We start from the raw sequence: 21,312 nt of genomic DNA, 5'->3' as shown, positions 1-21,312 counted from the left end.
CTGTGGTGTTAAATAAACACATCTAAATTTGACCTTTTCTGCCTTTTCATACTCTTTTGAAATATGGTGTTGGAGAAGACTCTTGAGAGTCCCTTGGACTGCAAGGAGATCAAACCAATCCTGGAGGAAATCAGTCCCGAATATTCATTGGAAAGACTGATGCTGAAGCTGAAACTCCAATACTTTGGCCACCTGATGCGAAGAACTGACTCATTGGAAAAGACCCTGATGCTGGGAAAGATTGAAGATGGGAGAACGGGACGACAGAGAATGAGATGGTTGGATGGTATCACCAACCCAATGGACATGAGTCTGAGTAAACTCTGGGAGTTGGTGATGGACAGGGAGGCCTGTCATGCTGCAGTCCATGGGGTCGCAAGTCGGACACGGCTGAGTGACTGAACTGAAATTTGACCTGCCATCTCTCACACCCCTCTCCCATTCCTTTGCCCTAATGATATCTACCAATTTCACAATTTTAGCATTGCTACTTTAACTAGTAATGCTTTGCTTTCACAAAGATACAAGTAGATGTTTTCTAATAGACTATTGATACTATAATTAAATTCAGTGATCATTAAACATGTTGAGACAATGTTTTCCTTTATATAATACTTCTCTCAGAAATTAGACACAGGACTTCCCTTGAAGCTCACAATGCAGGAGACCTGGATTCAGTTCTTGGGTTGGGAAGATCCCCTGGAGAAGGAAATGGCGACCCACTCCGGTTCTTGCTTGGAGAATTCCATGGACAGAGGAGCCTGGAGGGCTACAGCCCATGGCGTTGCAACAGTCAGACATAACTTAGTGACTAAAGTACAACCACCACCAGAAACCATATTATCTATTTTATTTAATCTAACAGGCCACAGGAACACTATTTTTTAATCTCTAGTGAGATCATTAATAATTTAGCATTGAATTATAACAATTCATGGATAAGTGTTAATTCTGCCTTTGAAAGATACAAATTGTGCTCATGGTGATTAGAACGCTAAATGTATATAAGCTTTAAAACATGCAGTAATTTTCACGTAGCTATATTTGTTGGGGACAGAGAAGAGAATACTAGCATCAGTGAGGATCTTGCCTTGGACCACACAGAGGTGCATTTTAAAGTAAGTCCAACCCCTGGGGAGCAGCATGTGTATGATTCAGATCCTAGAACAGAAGGTCACAGACGAAAAATATGTGGACTTGAATTCTCAATCCTCTCAAAATGAAGGCTACAATGTGAAGAACTTGTGAAATATTTACTTAGTACTTATTTGGCGGCTGGGTCTTAGTTGTTGCCCGTGGGATCTTCGCTGCGCCATGCAGGGTCTTTCACTGAGGAGCTCGTTCTCTGGTTGTGGCACTTGGGCTCAGCAGTCATGGAGCATGGGCTTAGCTGTCCCTCGGTATGTGGGATCTTAGTTCCCCTCCAGGGATTGAGCCCGTGTCCCCTGCATTGCAAGGTGTATTCTTAACTCCTGAACCACCAGTCCATGGAGTTTTCCTTTTCCAGAGAAAATGCCTCAGCACAAAATGCTTGACTGTAGTCAACACTGCTGGAATTTCTGTGGAAGAGGAAATTGCCCAGAGAGAGGAAAGGGAAGGTGATGCGTTTGGTGCCATTCCCTAGAAGTTGAACCTGAGAAAGAGATTGTGGTACAATTGACTTGCTGAGGGAGCACTGCTTAGGGAAAATTCTAAGGGAAGCAGGAAAGGAGAGGTGAAGTAAACACTCACGTGGGTGCAACTGAATTTATACTGATCCCACAGGGAGCTCCAGAGCAGCAAAGTCATCACTGACTTGTGTCACTTTGAAGCAAAAGGATTGGCCTTTGATACCCTCATGTTAGCTTGGGACCACCAGGTGTGGGGTGGTGGGGAGCACGAGGTGTGGAGAGCATGAGGCGTGGATAGTGGGACCACTGGGTGTGGGGTGGGGGGAGCACCGGGTGTGGATAGTGGGACCACCAGGTGTGGGGTGGTGGGACCACCGGGTGTGGGGTGGGGGGAGCACCGGGTGTGGGGTGGGGAACACCGGGTGTGGGGTGGTGGGAGCACAGACATAGAATGCTTCACCTTCTGGGCATTGCCATGTGTGGCAACGACTATTGGTTGAGAGCAAGTTTCAGTACAAATGAGAACTGCTTATGTTTCAAAGCTTAGAAATTTACATGTACATGCATTTAGTTAAACATCTTGTGAGAAATTAAGTCATCTAATATTGTTGTTACTGCTCAATCACTGAGTAGTGTCTGACTCTTTGCGGCCCCATGGACTGTAGCCCACCCCTCCTCTGTCCACGGAAATTTCCAGGCAAGAATACTGGAGTGGGTTGCCATTCCCTTCTCCAGGGAATCTTCCCAACACAGGGATCAAACCCATGTCTCTTGTGTCTGATGCATTGGCAGGCAGGTTCTTTACCATTAGTGCCACCTGAGAAGCCCGTTATATAGCTGTAATTCAGGAATTCTTTTCCATAAGAGCAAGCCCATCCTTTTTGCTTCTGTTGTGTTTATGGGGTAAGTGATTTTATTGAAGTGTAATTTAAAAATTTTCACTTCATAATATTTAAATAGATATTGCTCTTACTTCAATCCAAATTGCTGTAAAATCAAGGAACGTGTTTTCCCTTCTGCCCAATATATAAATTCAATAGCCTGGGTTTCCGTTTGCAGTTTCTAGAGATTAATTTAATTTTCTCATGAACATACATTTTGAGGATATCATATAGGTGATTCTTGCTATGACATAGGCCCCCTTTTCACGGACAAAGAATTGTAACTGAGTTATAATGTAATCAACAGAGGGTTCAGATAAGTTAGCCGCTGAATTTGGGGTAAAATACAAGCAATGTGGCACACGCAAAACTTGCTTTGGGAAGCCCAAAAGACACCTCGAATACAAAGCAGCTGCAGAGGCACCTGGTGCTATTTCTTACTTGAGCAACTCTGTAAATACCAGAGATTTATTTATGTTTATCACAGAATTCTTCTTACCGGGCGGTAGTTGCACCAAAGGGATACCAAGAGATGCTGCTAGAACAAAGAAACATATCTGAAATGGTTCTTGTCAGTTCATTCTATTAGGTAAGTCACATGATTCAAATGTCAATGTTTTATTATTTTTGAATTAGTCACTTGCTTAAGAGTTTTGCATTTGATAATGAATTTCTATATAGGATCAGGCCAACACTGGTCCTTTCAAAAGGATTCAGTAAGCACTGATATTTTAACAAGCATTAAAAGAGTCTGGCTGTTCGCTTAAAAGCAGTGTTGCTAAAACTTCTGGTTTGAAGACTACCTTTATGATCTTATCTTCTTAATTGCCTGCACTTTTCTGTACTTAATATTTTTCTTTAAAAATGACTCACTTCAAAAATTGTTTTTACTAGTTTTGCCTGCTCCCTAAACAAATCCTTGAAATCTTGGATATGAAACACATATTTGCCTCTATACATTAAAATGTATTATTATTCATCCGTCTCTCTCCAAAACCCATCTCATGGACACAGAAATAGTGCTGTGCGATCCCCCTTCAAGGAAAGACGATGCCCAGCTGCCAGGACTGCGGTTAGCAGACAGCTGCCAGCCATCAGCTCCTGCTAGGCAGTGTCTACAGGTGCCACATCACCGCAAGTCATGTCCTTGCAGGGCAGCATGAACCAGACTGTAAGAGGGAGTGGGAGAGACATGGAGTACTAAGGCCTGGCTGTCTCAGTCTGATGCATGTCAACTCTCACTGGCAATATTTGCTCCAGAATTTCCTCACTGGAGGGGCTAAGGCTATGCCAAGCCTGCTTTGTACTTTGATTTCCGCTATGCCCAATGTGGCTCTGCACCCTCCCTTTCTTGATTCTAAATAAGCAAACTGTACCTCCATCTCCACCTTAGCATATATTTCCAAAGGACCCAAACTGCGACATCATGCTTGAGAAAATATTGTCCTAAATCATTTTTTTAGGATGACTGTTAGAAGGTCTTTATAAAGACTATGAAATAAAGCATGCAATTTAAAAATAAAGTCCATGAATATGATTTTGTGTGCTTGAACTATAGCTTGGCTTTTATACAAGATGTTCAAGACTCTTAGTGCAATTTCAAGTCATCTAGTAAATGCTAGATGTACTACTTGGAAGCTATAACAGTATCAGAGTTGTTCAGATGATGGCTGAAAATCAAACTAAAAGTTATTGTAATGGATTAAAGGAAAAGCAATTTTGAATCTCAAGACAAGTACTATTTTTTCAAAAACATGAAACTAAATTATATTCTATCATTTTATTTACAAATTAAGCCTGTGGAGGGAAAAATTAAAATGTCACAGGATTTTCACTCCTTTTTGAAATCTCCTGAATAAAAAGAAATGAGCAGAAGAGAAATTGCAGTCCATTCAATAAATACCTGAAACCACTAAACAGAATCCTGTTTGAAATCCGTGAGTTTAACAATGATTATTGCTCCAACTTAATGATTTAGGAAAACTTTGTCCAAGTTCCAGACAATTCTGAATCTAAATTAGTCAGAAACACATGAATCAGGAGAGCACTGTTTAAGGGCAATAACTATAGACATGTTAAAAGATAAATTGTTCAGAAAAATCTTCAAGTAGAGATTGCAGTAGAACTGCTGATATTCAGAGGATATTTATTTAAATCTCCTGTGTTACCTTTCGTATCTAAACACTGAATAAAGATACTTGTTGCCACAAACTTGCCCCATGTAAGAATTACCTGGGATGTTTGTTAAGTTAGCTCCTATCTTTCCCCCATGATCCTATCAATCATCCGTTGGATCATCGAAAAAGCAAGTGAGTTCCATAAAAACATTTACTTCTGCTTTATTGACTCTGCCAAAGCCTTTGACTGTGTGGATCACAACAAACTGTGGAAAATTCTTTAAGAGATGGGAATACTAGACCACCTGACCTGCCTCTTGAGAAATTTGTATGCATCAACATTTAGAAATGGCCGTGGAACAACAGACTGGTTCCAAACTGGAAATGGAGTATGTCAAGGCTATATATTGTCACCAGGCTTACTTAACTTATATGCAGAATACATCATACGAAATGCCAGGCTGGATGAAGCACAAGCTGGAATCAAGATGGCTAGGAGAAATATCAATAATATTTGCAAATATACTCAAATATGCAGATGACACTACCTTTATGGCAGAAAGCGAAGAACTAAAGTCTTTTGATGAAAGTGAAAGAAGACAGTGAAAAAGTTGGCTTAAAGCTCAGTATTCAGAAAACTAAGATCATGGCATCTGGTCCCATCACTTCATGGCAAACAGATGGGGAAACAGTTGAAACAGTAAGAGACTTTATTTTGGGGGGCTTCAAAATTACTGTAGATGGTGACTGCAGCCATGAAATTAAAAGATGCTTGCTCCTTGGAAGAAAAACTATGACCAATCTAGACAGCATAGTAAAAATCAGAGACATTACTTTCCCAACAAAAGTCCATCTAGCCAAAGCTATGGTTTTTCCAGTAGTCATGTGTGGATGTGAGAGTTGGACTATAAAGAAAGCTGAGCACCGAAGAACTGATGCTTTTGAACTGTGGTGTTGGAGAAGACTCTTGAGAGTCCCTTGGACTGCAAGGAGATCCAACCAGTCCATTCTAAAGGAGATCAGTCCTGGATGTTCATTGGAAGGACTGATGCTGAAACTCCAATACTTTGGCCAGCTGATGGAAAGAACTGACTCATTGGAAAAGACCCTGATGCTGGGAAAGATTAAAGGTGGGAGGAGAAGGGGATGACAGAGGATGAGATGGTTGGATGGCATCACTGACTTGATGGACATGAGTTTGAGTAAGCTCCAGGAAGCTTTACTTTCGCTGTGACACGGAGCTTATCAGTTAACCTCTCTGGACTTCTGGTTTCTCTTCTGTATTATGAGGGGGTTGGAAAATATGATCAAAATCCCCCTTCGTCCAAGAAGCTGCTTTACCTTCAGAAGCACTAAACCCCACATCTGCCTATTTATAAGAATAATTGGTGTGTGTACTATCTGCTTTTTAAAAAACATCGTTTTGAAGAGATTCTCTTTTAAACACTTTTTCCTCAAGAGTGTCCTGATTCTTTTACAGGGTGCTGCTTTATGTTGCAGAACAATGGCGTTTCAGTTACTGATTGAATGATCTTTTTTCCCCTGGGTTCTTAACAGGCCTGAGGTAGTCGCTTGGAGTGCCCCACCTGAATCTCTTTGGCCATGGCTACCACTTAAGTGCCCACTAGCTGATCTCCCAACTGCTGGCACCTACATCTCTTTGCTGGCTTCCTGGGTGGCTCAGTAGTATATAAGAATCCACCTGCCAATGCAGGAGACACAGCTGAAATGCAGGTTTGATTCCTGGATCAGGAAATGGCAACCCACTCCAGTACTCTTACCTGAAAAATTCTATGGACAGAGGAGCCTGGCAGGCTGCAGTTCACGCGGTCACATGCATGTGAATCTCTTTGCAAAGGATTTTCTGTGGCCACCAGAGCCTGATCTATTTATATGCATGTGTTGGTCATTGATTCTCCTTGTCTTTGTGGGAACAGCCTTCAGTGGATGACTGACAGCAGCTTTCATCGTCATTCAACTCATGCCCATTGAGTCAGTGATACCATCCAACCATCTCATCCTCTATCACCCCCTACCTACTCCTCCTGCCCTAAATCTTTCCCAGCTTCAGGGTCTTTTCCAATGAATCGCTGACTGCCCAACAGTGATGCTGGAAAGTGCTCTAGTTTCCTTGCATCCCAGGTGGGATAATGAGGTACATATTGTTCAGCTGTTCCCACAACTCCCCAGCAAGACTGTGCTCCAAAATATTGACTTGTTTGATAACACTTATTGGCCTTCTTCAATTCTGTCTTAATTCTCTATTCCCCTATTGGTACTCTCCTGGGAGCACATCCCAAATAGACTGCCTGCAATCAAAGACACATTTCAGTGTCAACTTCTAGGGTAACTCAAACTAAAAGGGAGCCCTTAGAACAACTTCAGTGGCATCTTATCAGTTCCCTTCTTCATACTCTTATGTTGTGGCAATACAGTAAAACGAATAATCTGAAAATATTGCATTATTACCAAAGGAGACTAAAAATCACCCGAACAATCTATAATCAATAAACTTTCCAGTTAATTTTTAAGGATTTCTCTGTATAAACGTGACACTTGATAGTAATGTAGAGGTGTTAAATTTCACACTGCTTATTACTTTAGAAATAGTTAAAAACAGCCTTCAGTTCAGTCACTCAGTCGTGTCCAACTCTTTGTGAGCCCATGTACTGCAGCATGCCAGGCTTCCCTGTCTATCACATCACCAATTCCCAGAGCTTGCTCAAACTCAAGTCCATTGAGTCGGTGATGCCATTCAACCATCTCATTCTCTGTCGTCCCCTTCTCCCGACTTCAATCTTCCCCAGAATCAGGGGAAGCCGACTCATTTTCCAATGAGTCAGTTCTTTGAATCAGCTGGCCAAAGTATTGGATATTCTGTTTCAGCATCAGTCGTTCCAATAAATATTCAGGATTGATTTCCTTTAGGACTGACTGGTTTGATCTCTGTGCTATCCGAGGGACTCTCAAGAGTCTTCTCCAACACCACAGGGCAAAAGCATCAATTGAAATAAAAATACTCTTAAGGAAGTAAAATGCCCTGTGAACATGCTACATTGGATCTTAATTAATTTGCCTTGCAAAATTATGAATTACAAAGCTTTAGTTCATTTTCCAAAAGTAGAGATGAGTACACTGATTTCCTTTCACTTATAAGTCTATTTTTAGAAACCACTCATTTTTTCAGTTTAAAGCAATATTCTGAATGCTATGTGATTCCATGCACTACATTTTCCAGTCACAGTGGTACATGATTATAGGACTTCATGCAGTCTGTAGTGAGGGCCCCGACTCAACCTCATGATCTTCAGAAGAAGGAGAGAAATAAAAAACTTTAAAAGTTCATACTGAAAACAAGCCAAAATACAATGTGCCACTTCTTTTTTAAAGCAGATCTGGCCACAGCCACAAAAACAGAAAAAAATATTAATTTAAATCCACTTTTTATTCTTTCATAGATTTTAACAATTATACACAACTTTTAACATAAAGATAGTGAAACTTTAAGGATAAGGAGGCAATACACATGACCTCTTCTATTCACTCTTCAGGATGGAAAGTTCCAAAGGGTACAATGTGTGAGATTAAACACTGGAAAAATACATATGAAACTTGTTAACTGGCTCCACTCAGGACCAGACACAGCACAATAAATATAGAACTGAATCATCTTTTTAAAAGATTATTGTAACTTTGACACATTCTTACTAAAGGAACTGTGACCAATGTGAAATTCTACAACATATAGGTGGAGGGACACTTACAACGAGGCTCTGAGCGAAGTTTCGCTAGTAGCTTCACAGCCACACCCCAACGTTCTTAAAAAGGAGTAAGAATGTATATTGCAAATTCAGAACAACAAAAGACAAACTTGGTCAAACTTTCTTTGCCATATCATTCATGACTATCACAATCCTAGTTTGCTGGTAGATTTAAGGTAGGAACTGAAAGATTTTTGAAATTCTTTTAATTTCCACTGGTCTTAGGGCCTCTAGGTAGGAGGCCATACTGGAAGCAAACTGATTAAGCAGCACCATTATGTCCACATCTCAACAAATCACTGCGTAATTTTTATCTTCCAAATACTCTGAAAGGTTAAAGAAGGATACTTATCCTGAATAGCAGGCCATTGTAAGAAAATGCAATCTGTAAGGATTTAAACAAACAAAGCTGAATTCTCTATTGACTGCATCTTTCCTTAATAGACCAAAAGAAATACATTACTTAAAAACTTAAATAACAACATACTGAGGCGTAACATAAATAAATGCTATTACATTTCAGTATTTGAGACTGTTGGACATGTTCACATACCCTTTCCTCTTCCCAAAGAGGAAGCAATGGCGTCAGCATGATTGGTCAGAAAGACTTCATGGGAAACTGATGTTTTTAGAGCTGTTCTGCAGTGTGCCTTATCATACAAGTGCAGAAACTATACTTAAAAGATAGGAAGAAATAATCCTTTTTTTCACATAACCCAAATTCTATTATCTTGCATCTGCTGATTTTAGAATTAACTTCATTCCTATGAAAGAGAACTGGAACTGTTATGCTGCTACAGCTACAGATATTCTAGGAAATCTTTCGAGCCAGTGAATCATAAATCACATGAAAGAACAGTGTTTTCTACAATCAGGAAACTGGTTGTTCAAAGATTCAATAAGCAAACAAACATGCAAACATGTGACACGTTATTATCTTGTAAAAACATAATGCCACTCTGGCCCCAAGAATCACCAAAGCCCAACTGGTCCTTAGAGGTGCAAACAGCCTTTAACCACTACCAAATATATTCTCTGTGGCATCTTTCTGCCCATCACACTGCCACATGATTCTCAGAAGCTTAGCCTTCTAAGATGTTTGAGGAAAAAAAAAGGTGGTGTGATATGAATCAAGTGCTCATGATTGTTTTAAATGTAATTTTAAAAAGAACTGCCTAGTCATGTAGTAGAATAGTCCTTGATACTGAATTTTTCCCAGTGAAACAAAATAGGCTTTAACAAGGTGATGTTAACCTAAGTTTGACCACCTGGCTCCTCTTTCACGTTTTTAGAGGGCACTGATCCATCTACTGTGCTGAGCCCCACAGATGCCTGGAGTGCCACAGATGCCTGCTTTAAAAACAGTATAGTTTTCAACAGTTTCCCACAAACGTTCTTGATTTATACTGGGGGAAGCAACACATAATCGAAACATTAATCATTCATGTTTTAAAACAAGCAATTATTTCCTGCAAAGCAGTTACTTAGCAAAATGCTAAGCTGCAAGTAAAGTCATTTCACAAAGTACCTATCAAAATGTATAGAAGTCTGGCCTTCCATTCCAAATCCACTGCAAAGAGAGTAACGTGCAGCAGTCCTGTTTACAATTTAATAGTGACGAGGAAAGGGTAAACCTAGGACAAGGAGAGACGTCACATACAAGTTTACAGTAGTGTAGCCACCGTGTATCAAATTTACTACATTCACCACTTCGGAGAAATGTTCAGGGGGGGCCCTTCAAACACTGGAACAAAGGAATGTTTGTTTTATACAAGACCTATCAAATAAATGGGGAAACAAATGATTACACACAGAGGCACTAGTCTCAAACCTGCACAGTAAAGAAGCAAAGGGTCCAAGATGAGAAATTTAGGAAAATATACACATATGAGAGCTTGCTCAGGAAGAGGAGGAGAGAAATCACAGTTCTAATCTTCAAGGCTACGGAATGCATTCTGCATATCTTCAAGAAGTTGTGCATAGTCGGCCTTGATCTTCGCCTCACCATCTTTCACTGGATCCTAAAAAAAGATATTATAGAATTCAATTTACCTTTGGAAAATAATTTTTGTAACACATGGTGAGTTATTTGTATTTACTATATTTGAGCAGGAGGTTAAGTGAGATGCACTAGTAAAACACAAGGCAGGAGGCAGGATTAACCTTATTATTTTTCCTTTAAGGGTAAAATGTATAAAGGAATAGTCTAATCATAAACAGAAGACAAAATTTCAGTTTTGTGTCCTGCCTGCTAACTGTGTCCAACAACCAAAGGATTTACCCTTGACAATATGCAAAATATTAGGTAACTGAAACTATGCAGCAACGCATATTAGATACATTCCTCCTTGTATATTCATAGTTGGAATTAATTTAATCAAAACAGAATTTACTATTCAGGGCCTGGCATTATCATGCTGGGACATGAAATAACCTCAAAATGCACCCTATTTAAAATCTGTACAGAAAGCAACTTAATTGAGTAAAATGTACAAAAGAGACTTTAAAGTGTTTAAGCCCTCTGACCCAATCATTCTACTTTTGACAACATATATGAGGAAGATACACAAACCCAACTGCATTAACAAAGTTGTCCATACCAAAAACTTCCAAATGCCTAAGGAAAATATTCTTCAGCCACAAAATAGTGCTACAGAAAAATACTGAATGATACTAAAAAATAACATGTTAATTTGATACAATGTATCTGTAAACAAAATGATAGCACCAGAAGTCATCATTATTACATATCTTTTTAATCATTTTCCTATGAATGTGTAATTTTTTAAAAATAAAATTTGGATCAAATTACATGTGGAATTTTTTTGCAACCTGACTTTTTTTTCACTCATTATACCATAACTACGTCCCTTTGTCTTTGGATGTTTCTTGAAAAAAAGATGTATGATGTTAATGCCTTCATAATATTTTTGTTGTAAGGTACATGGCGCGATGTACTGCTGGCTCCGTTCACTTTTGGATGACATTTAAGAAGTTTGATATGCAATCTTCTACATATATCCATATAAAAATCTGATTATTTCCTTGGGTTATCAGTTTTGAAGTGGAAAGACAGGATTCAAACTACATGGATATTTTAAAATCCTTGATACAGTATCTATTTGTACAAATTTACTTTCAATCTTAACATACACATTCAAAGAAACCATCTCAATATCTCAATAGGAGATTAGTAACTATACTTGGATATCATGATTTAGAAATAAATACAACTCGACTGATCAAGTATTTTAAAAACAATCTTACACATTTGAGTTTCCACCGATAATTTCACTTACTTATCTATCTATGTCTGTGCACCTCCCGAACAATGAGAGTCCACTTAAAAGTAAAAATGATGTATATAGTAGGATACTAAAAATAACCAGGCAGCAGAAATCATTTCAAGAAGGAGCATGGAGCTTAGACAGATAACAACAGGCACTTGAGGTAAGGTAACTGCTGCTTAGCAATTATTTTAGTTCTAAACTGCCTGGTGGTTAAGACAAAAGGGAAAACACGTCAGCATTTATTTTAGACATGACATACTATAATCTTTATCACTAGAATTCCTATTTGAACACAGCTTTGAGGTCTGCTTTGCTTTTACATAACCCGAGCATGTGTGAAAATGATAAATGCAAGCTTCATACACCAAGTTTGAGAACCAAATATTTCAAAAAATCAAAAAGAAATACTTCCTACTAAAAAAAGTTTATGGTACAAACAATATACCTTGAATTTCATGGAGGAAAGCTTATAGAGGATCTCCCCCATGTGCTCACGGATAATGGACCATGTGATTTTATTGTCACTCTGGGCCGTGGTTTCAACAGCTCTGCGGGCCATATCATAAAAGGCGATCATGTTGGACAGCATCCCCACTGTCTTGTAGAATGGGCAGAACCTAAGGTAAATGAAAGTCAAAACAATAAAATAGAAAATCGAAAGCAAGTTCATACTTTTTATTTCATCTGTGAGATACCAGAGCATTAGTTTCTTTATTTAGATATGCACACTACTTATATTTATGGCATGATATTTAAGGAATGAAAAAAAAAAGTGGAAAAGATTAGTAACACTTAACCGGAGTTACTGGACAGAGATGTCTCAGGAATATGGGGTGGATAGAGAGATGGAGCCATATGCGTTCTTTTATTTAAGAGTGATGTTAATTACATCACAATAAAACAGTACTGCTACAATCTAATGACTCTCTGAGAGCCTGTTTGTGTACAGTACAGTTAAAGCAGTAACCCAAATGGAAAATAACTAAATTGTAAAGAGTCCTTTGTGATAGTTAAGGTTGAATAAATAATAGGAAAGTAGGGAACTGTAATTTCCTTGAGCTAATAAGCAGCCCCTTTCTCCACTGAAGTGTTCACTTGCATTTACACATACCTTTTAATAATAAAGACACACAATATTCAACTTGGATCACATGCATTCTGATAAACTTTCTAACACATTTAAACTTACTTGCATACACAATTTCATGTACACTTTCTTTTCAAAGAATTTTCCCTTGTGGAGTTATCTTTATGTGGCTGGTTCCTAGAGTTTCTGCCTGATTGATTAGATTGTCATATTTTCTGCTTGTCCTATATTCTGCTAATCTATTTGCTCCTACAGTCTTATATGGGGTCAAATATGATTTGAGGGAAGAAACGTTATAGACTATGATGAAGCGTTCAAATTATCCAAGTTTAAAAAAAATGGGAACTTTTTGGCCATGGTAGTAAAAGTGAAAGTCTCTCAGTCGTGTCTGACTCTCTGTGACACCATGGGCTGTACTGTCCAAGCCAGAATATTGCAGTGGGTAGTCTTTCCCTTTTCCAGGGATCTTCCCAACCCAGGGACTGAACCCAGGTCTCTCACATTCCAGGCGGATTCTTTACCAGCTGAGCTACAAGGAGAGCCCTTGTAGTAGCAGAGATAAACAATGAAAAACAGAAAGCACTGGGCAGGAGTAGTAGGGACTGGTGAGATGTCCAACAGTAGAAAGAGGAAAAACAGGACTCTTGGGAAACAGGGCACAACAGTGTATTATTCTGGCAAAGAGTAGAAGAGGCATGGGCTGTCACAACAGGTAGTAAGAAAAGCTTCTGAAAGAAGCAGTGATTCCTCGGGCTCCATACACTAAACCATAATTTAATCTAATTTAAGCTGGCTGGATAATGAGTGAAAAAAGGCATACTTTGGAAAATGAGCCAAATCAATATAAGGGAACATATTAGTTAGATGTATGCTATAAAAATATAAAATAAACCTATACACTGAGTCCAAGTATATGTGTATGAAAAAAGGCGGGTGGGCGGTTTAACATACATGTAGGTAGCTCCTTCTTCAAAACTTGATAGAATATCCAAAGAAAATCAGGCTAGGTTACCTGTCGTAAGGAGTATATCCATTTTGTTGAAGGAAATCATCTTTGATAAGTTTTGCTACTTCCAGAGTGATTTTATCTGTTTCTGCTAGAGAAGCCTAGAAGAGGAAAAAATATATTTTTAGAAATTAACTGCCACTATGTGGGACCAACTGTTGCAATTAATTAGCAAGCACAAACCAAGTAATCAACACATGATCACCTATCATTAATAAATTCACCTCATAATTGCTTCCTGATTGATTTTCTTGCTTTGTTTTCATTGCAAAAACTGATATAATATAAATTTAAGTGTAGTTCAGTAGGTTAAGCATGTTCACATTGCCGTGAAATGACTTCCAAAACTCTCCACCTTACAAATCTGAAACTATACCCATTAAACAACAACTCCTTTTCCTTCGTCCTCTGGACCCCTGGTAACCACCACTCTATTTTCCATTTCTATGAATTTGACTACTTCAGATACATGTTATATATAAGTATTTTGTTTTCTGACTCATTTATTAACATCATGGCCCCTCAAGGATCATCACGTTGTAGCATGTTAGAATTTTCCTTCCTTTTCAAGGTTGAACAATATTTCATTGTATCTGCACATGTGGGTGCATGCACGTGTGCTGGAAACCAGGACATCTCTGTCGCTTCCACCTTTTAGCGCTTGTAAGTGCTGCTATGAACATGGCAAACAGACCCATGATGTGTTTTTTTGGAAACACCATACAGAAAGAGAAATGCCTTCCCAAGCCTTAGCTGTTCTAGTTATCCTAACTCAGGCACCAGATGTGTGAGGGAAGAAACTTTCAGATGACTACAGTCTCAGCCACCATAGGACAGCAAAAACTATATGAGGACACCCAAGAAAGACTGCCCAAGTAAGACCACCAACCCCAAAACCATGAGCAATAAAGCACCATTTAAGCCACTAAATGTCAGTGGTTTGTTATTCAATAACAGATAATCTATAAACAATAATCATCTATTTTCCACAATACAAGCAGGCTCCTGAAATATTTGCTAGATAAAGGAATAATCTACAGTTTTATTAGTTCAAAAAATATTTAATAAATACTCATTTTTCCAGGCAAGAATCTGCCTATCCAAGGTTCTATCTGTCCTTAAAAAGCTCCAGCGTGAACTTCCCTGGCGGTACAGTGGACAGGAGTCCGCCTGCCAATGCAGGGGACACATGTTCGATCCTTGGTCCAAGAAGGTTCGACATGCTACAAAGCACCTAAGCCTGTGTGCCATAACTGCTGAAGCCTGCACGCCTACAGCCTGCGCTCTGCAACAAGAGAAGCCGCTGCAATGGGAAGCCCATGCACCGGAATGAAGACCCAGCGTAACCCCAAAAAGGCTCCAGCGTAACTCACAGATCTGTTCTCCACGAGATTTTACAACTCACCTTTCCCACCAGCTGTACAATTTCTGCCAAGTCTTCCTCTTCCTGCAGAATCTCCTTAGCTTTGGTCCTCAGAGGAACGAACTCTGTGAAGTGTTTGTCATAGTACTCATCCAAGGCACGCATGTACTTGCTGTAGCTGATCAGCCAATTGACAGAAGGGAAATGCTTACGTTGCGCTAGTTTCTTATCTAAGCCCCAGAACACCTGATTCAAGAACAAAACCAAAAACAGAACACAAAGATTTTTCTTAAAAACAACTTTTTTAAAGTATTGAAGCATAACTGTTTGTCCCAACTATGGAATTCTATACTGTTTTGGTCAAATTATTTATTTTTTAGTATATACCAAACATAAATGAAATATAATAAAACTTGCAAACAGAAAAATATTTCTTTTAGCTTCAATATGGATTGTTGTTGTTCAGTCACTAAGTTGTATCTGACTCTGCAATCCCGTGGACTGCAGCACACTGGGCTTTCCTGTCCTTTACCATCTCCTGGAGTTTGCTCAAATTCATGTCCATTGAGTCAGTGATGCCATCCAACCATCTCTGTTGCCCCCTTCTCTTCCTACCCTCAATCTTTCCCAGAATCAGGGTCTTTTCCAATGAGTTGGCTCTTCTAGGAATCAAACTTTATCTGGATTTCCTTAACAGTTCGTCAAATGTGACAGCAAAAGATACTGACTTCATTGAAGACTGGTATGGTGCAATATGCACTGAAAGAAAATGCACTGGTCAGAGCAAACACCCTCTTCCAACAACACAAGAGAAGACTCTACACATGGACATCACTAGATGGTCAACACCGAAATCAGACTGATTATATTATTTGCAGCCAACGATGGAGAAGCTCTAACAAAAACAAGACCAGGAGCTGACTGTGGCTCAGATCATGAACTCCTTATGACCAAATTCAGACTCAAATTGAAGAAAGTAGGGAAAACCACTAGACCATTCAGGTATGACCTACATCAAATCCCTTATGATTATACAGTGGAAGTGAGAAACAGATTTAAGGGCCTAGATCTGATAGATAGAGCGCCTGATGAACTATGGAATGAGGTGCGTGACACTGTACAGGAGACAGGGATCAAGACCATCCCCATGGAAAAGAAATGCAAAAAAGCAAAATGGCTGTCTGGGGAAGCCTTACAAATAGCTGTGAAAAGAAGAGGGGTGAAAAACAAAGGAGAAAAGGAAAGATATAAGCATCTGAATGCAGAGTTCCAAAGAATAGCAAGGAGAGATAAGAAAGCCTTCCTCGGCAATCAATGCAAAGAAATAGAGGAAACAGAATAGGAAAGACTAGAGATCTCTTCAAGAAAATTAGAGATACCAAGGGAACTTTTCATGCAAAGATGGGCTCCATAAAGGACAGAAATGGTATGGACCTAACAGAAGCAGAAGATATTAAGAGGTAGCAAGAATACACAGAAGAACTGTACAAAAAAGATCTTCACGACCCAGATAATCATGATGGTGTGATCACTCACCTAGAGGCAGACATCCTGGAATGTGAAGTCAAGTGGGCCTTAGAAAGCATCACTATGAACAAAGCTAGTGGAGGTGATGGAATTCCAGTGGAGCTGTTCCAAATCCTGAAAGATGAAGCTGTGAAAGTGCTGCACTGAATATGCCAGCAAAGTTGGGAAACTCAGCAGTGGCCACAGGACTGGAAAACATCAGTTTTCGTTCCAATCCCAAAGAAAGGCAATGCCAAAGAATGTTCAAACTACCACACAACTGCACTCATCTCACACGCTAGTAAAGTAATGCTCAAAATTCTCCAAGCCAGGCTTCAGCAATACGTGAACTGTGAACTTCCAGATGTTCAAGCTGGTTTTAGAAAAGGCAGAGGAACCAGAGATCAAAATGCCAACATCTGCTGGATCATGGAAAAAGCAAGAGAGTTCCAGAAAAACATCTATTTCTGCTTTATTGACTATGCCAAAGCCTTTGACTGTGTGGATCACAATAAACTGTGGAAAATTCTGAAAGAGATGGGAATACCAGACCACCTGACCTGCCTCTTGAGAAATGTGTATGCAGGTCAGGAAGCAACAGTTAGAACTGGACATGGAACAACAGACTGGTTCCAAATAGGAAAAGGAGTGTGTCAAGGCTGTATATTGTCAACCTGCTTATTTAACTTATATGCAGAGTACATCATGAGAAACGCTGGACTGGGAAACACAAGCCGGAATCAAGATTGCCGGGTGAAGTATCAATAACCTCAGATATGCAGATGACACCACCATTATGGCAGAAAGTGAAGAGGAACTAAAAAGCCTCTTGGTGAAAGTGAAAGAGGAGAGTGAAAAAGTTGGCTTAAAGCTCAACATTCAGAAAACGAAGATCATGGCATCCGGTCCCATCACTTCATGGGAAATAGATGGGGCAACAGTGGAAACAGTGTCAGACTTTATTTTTTTGGGCTCCAAAATCACTGCAGATGGTGACTGCAGCCATGAAATTAAAAGACGCTTACTCCTTGGAAGAAAACTTATGACCAACCTAGACAGCATATTCAAAAGCAGAGACGTTACTTTGCCGACTAAGGTCCGTCTAGTCAAGGCTATGGTTTTTCCTGTGGTCATGTATGGATGTGAGAGTTGGACTGTGAAGAAGGCTGAGCGCCGAAGAATTGATGCTTTTGAACTGTGGTGTTGGAGAAGACTCTTGCGGGTCCCTTGGACTGCAAGGAGATCCAACCAATCCATTCTGAAGGAGATCAGCCCTGGGATTTCTTTGGAGGGAATGATGCTAAAGCTGAAACTCTAGTACTCTGGCCACCTCATGTGAAGAGTTGACTCATTGGAAAAGACTCTGATGCTGGGAGGGATTGGAGGCAGGAGGAGAAGGGGACGACAGAGGATGAGATGGCTGGATGGCATCACAGACTCGATGGACGTGAATCTGAGTGAACTCCAGGAGTTGGTGATGGACAGGGAGGCCTGGTGTGCTGCGATTCATGGGGTTGCAAAGAGTTGGACACAACTGAGCGACTGAACTGAACTGAACTGATGGTGCAATATAAACAGATGAACCAGAAAATGCTAATTATGATAGACATTTAACTTTAAAATTAAAACCTCCAAGTGTTCTGAATAAATTCAGTTGTGGATCATTAAGGGCCAGTCCTCAGAGGTCTGATAGTCATTTTCAGTTCAGTTCAGTTCATTCACTCAGTCATGTCTGACTGTTTGCGACCCCATGGACTGCAGCACGCCAGGCCTCCCTGTCCATCACCAACTCCTGGAATTTACTCAAACTCATGTCCACTGGGTCAGTGATGCCATTCAACCATCTCATCCTCTGTCGTCCCCTTCTCTGCCCGCCTTCAATCTTTCCCAGCATCAGGGTCTTTTCCAATGAGTGAGCTGTTTGCATTAGCTGGCCAAAGTATTTGAGTTTCAGCTTCAGCATCAGTCCTTGAAATGAATACTCAGGATTGATTTCCTTTAGGATTGACTGGTTGGATCTCCTTGCAGTCCAAGGGACTCTCCAGAGTCTTCTCCAACACCACAGTTCAAAAGCATCAATTCTTCAGCACTCAGCTTTCCTTATAGTCCAACTCTCACATCCATACATAACTACTGGGAAAACCATATCTTTGACTAGACAGACCTTTGTTGGCAAAGCAATGTCTCTGCCTTTTACTATGCTAGGTTGGTCATAGCTTTCCTTCCAAGGAGTAAGTGTCTTTTAATTTCATGGCTGTAGTCACAGTCTGTAGTGTCTCCAAACTCAAAAAAATAAAGCCTCTCACTGTTTCTCCATCTATTTGCTATAAAGTAATGGGACCAGATGCCGTAATCTTAGTTTTGTGAACGCTGAGTTTTAAGCCAACTTTTTCACTCTCCTCTTTCACTTTCATCAAGAGTCTCGTTAGTTCTTTGCTTTCTGCCATAAGGGTGGTGCTATCTGCCTATCTGAGGTTATTGATATTTCTTCTGGGAATCTTGATTTCAGCTTGTGCTTCTTCAAGCCCAGGGTCTCTCATGATGTACTCTGCATATAATTTCAATAAGCAGGGTGACAATATAGTCTTGACATACTCCTTTCCCGATTTGTAACCAGTCTGTTGCTCCATGTCCAGCTCTAACTGTTGCTTCTTGACCTGCATACAGATTTCTCAAGAGGCAGGTCAGGTGGTGTGGTATTCCCATCTCTCTCAAAATTTTCCACAGTTTGTGGTGATCCACAGAGTCAAAGGCTTTGGCATAGTCAATAAAGCAGAATAGATGTTTTTCTGGAACTTTCTTGCTTTTCTGATGATCCAACGGATGTTGGCAATTTGATCTCTGGTTCCTCTGCCTTTCCTAAATCCAGTTTGAACATCTGGATTTACTTTTGAAGTCTGGCTTGGAGAATTTTGAGCATTACTTTACTAGCGTGTGAGATGAGTTCAACTGTGTGGCAGTTTGAACATTCTTTGGCATTGCTTTTCTTTGGGGTTGAAATGAAAACTGATGTTTTCCAGTCCTGTGGCCACTGCTGAGTTTCCCAAATTTGCTGGCATATTGAGTGCAGCACTTTCACAGCATCATCTTTCAGGATTTGAAACAGCTCCACTAGAATTCCATCACCTCCTCTAGCTTTGTTCATGGTGATGCTTCCTAAGGCCCACTTGACTTTGAATTCTAGGATGTCTGGCTCTAGGTGAGTGATCATAGCATTGTGATTAACTGGGTCATGAAGATCTTTTTTGTACATTCTTCCATGCATTCTTGCCACCTCTTCTTAATATCTTCTGCTTCTGTTAGGCCCATACCATTTCTGCCCTTTATTGCGCCCATCTTTGCATGAAAAGTTCCCTTGGTATCTCTAATTTTCTTGAAGAGATCTCTAGTCTTTCCTTTTCTGTTGTTTTCCTCTATTTCTTTACATTGATCACTGAGGAAGGCTTTCTTATCTCTCCTTGCTATTCTTTGGAACTCTGCATTCAAATAGGTATATCTTTCCCTTTCTCCTTTGCTTTTCACATCTATTTTAAGGCCTCCTCAGACAGCCATTTTGCTTTTTTGCATACTTTTTTCTTGGGGATGGTCTTGATTCCTGTCTCCTGTACAATGTTGTGAACCTTCGTCCATACTTCTTCAGGCACTCTATTGGATCTAATCCCTTGAATCTATTTGTCACTTCCACTGTATAATCATAAGGGATTTGATTTAGGTCATACCTGAATGGTCTAATGCTTTTCCCTACTTTCTTCAATTTAAGTCTGAATTTGGCAATAAGGAGTTCATGATCTGAGCCACAGTCAACTCCCAGTATTGTTTCTGCTGACTGTATAGAGCTTCTCCATCTTTGGCTGCAAAGAATATAATCAATCTGATTTCGGTGTTGACCATCTGGTGATGTCCATGTGTAGAGTCTTCTCTTGTGTTGTTGGAAGAGGGTGTTTGCTATGACCAGTGCGTTCTCTTGGCAAAACTGTTAGCCTTTGCCCTGCTTCAATCTGTACTCCAAGGCCAAATTTGCCTGTTACTCCAGGTGTTTCTTGATTTCCTACTTTTGCATTCCAGTCCCCTTTAATGAAAAGGACATCTTTGGGGATGTTAGTTCTGGAAGGTTTTGTAGGTCCTCATAGAACTGTTCAACTTCAGCTTCTTCAGCGTTACTGGTTGGGGCATAGACTTGGATTACTGTGATATTGAATCATTCACCTTGGAAAGAAAGAGATCATTCTGTTGTTTTTGAGACTGCATCCAAGTACTGCATTTCGGACTCTTTTGTTGACTATGATGGCTACTCTATTTCTTCTAAGGGATTCTTGCCCACAGTTGTAGATATAATGGTCATCTGAGTTAAATTCACCCATTCCAGTCCATTTTAGTTTGCTGAGTCCTAAATGTTGACATTCACTCTTGCCATCTCCTGTTTGACCACTCCCAATTTGCCTTGATTCACAGACTTAAGATTCCAGGTTCCTATGCAATATTGCTCTTTACAGCATCGGACTTTACTTCCATCACCAGTCACATCCACAACTGGGTGTTGTTTTTGCTTTGGTTGCATTTCTTCATTCTTTTTTGAGTCATTTCTCCACTGATCTCCAATGGCATACTGGGACCTACCAACCTGGGGAGTTCATCTTTCAGTGTCCTATGTTTTTGCCTTTTCATACTGTTCATGGGGTTCTCAAGGCAAG

The 21,312-nt window shown here is 39.9% G+C and overlaps 1 protein-coding gene across 1 annotated transcript in view; it reads right to left on the bottom strand.

The window, feature by feature from the left end:
* Positions 1-8,062: 8,062 nt before the first annotated feature.
* ATP6V1A (ATPase H+ transporting V1 subunit A) overlaps positions 8,063-21,312 on the bottom strand; it is a 63,086-nt gene continuing 49,836 nt past the window's right edge. Inside the window, exons 12-15 of the mRNA XM_068986429.1 lie at positions 15,158-15,361; positions 13,759-13,853; positions 12,105-12,276; positions 8,063-10,390 (exon numbers count right to left, since the gene is read on the bottom strand). Of these exons, the coding sequence (XP_068842530.1) occupies positions 10,298-10,390; positions 12,105-12,276; positions 13,759-13,853; positions 15,158-15,361 (564 nt within the window). The 3' untranslated portion in view covers positions 8,063-10,297. The remainder of the gene's footprint in view (positions 10,391-12,104; positions 12,277-13,758; positions 13,854-15,157; positions 15,362-21,312) is intronic.

Source organism: Capricornis sumatraensis, chromosome 1, assembly GCF_032405125.1.
Source record: "Capricornis sumatraensis isolate serow.1 chromosome 1, serow.2, whole genome shotgun sequence".
In the NCBI taxonomy this organism is placed as follows: domain Eukaryota; kingdom Metazoa; phylum Chordata; class Mammalia; order Artiodactyla; family Bovidae; genus Capricornis; species Capricornis sumatraensis.
This window is presented reverse-complemented; position numbering and strand designations above follow the sequence as displayed.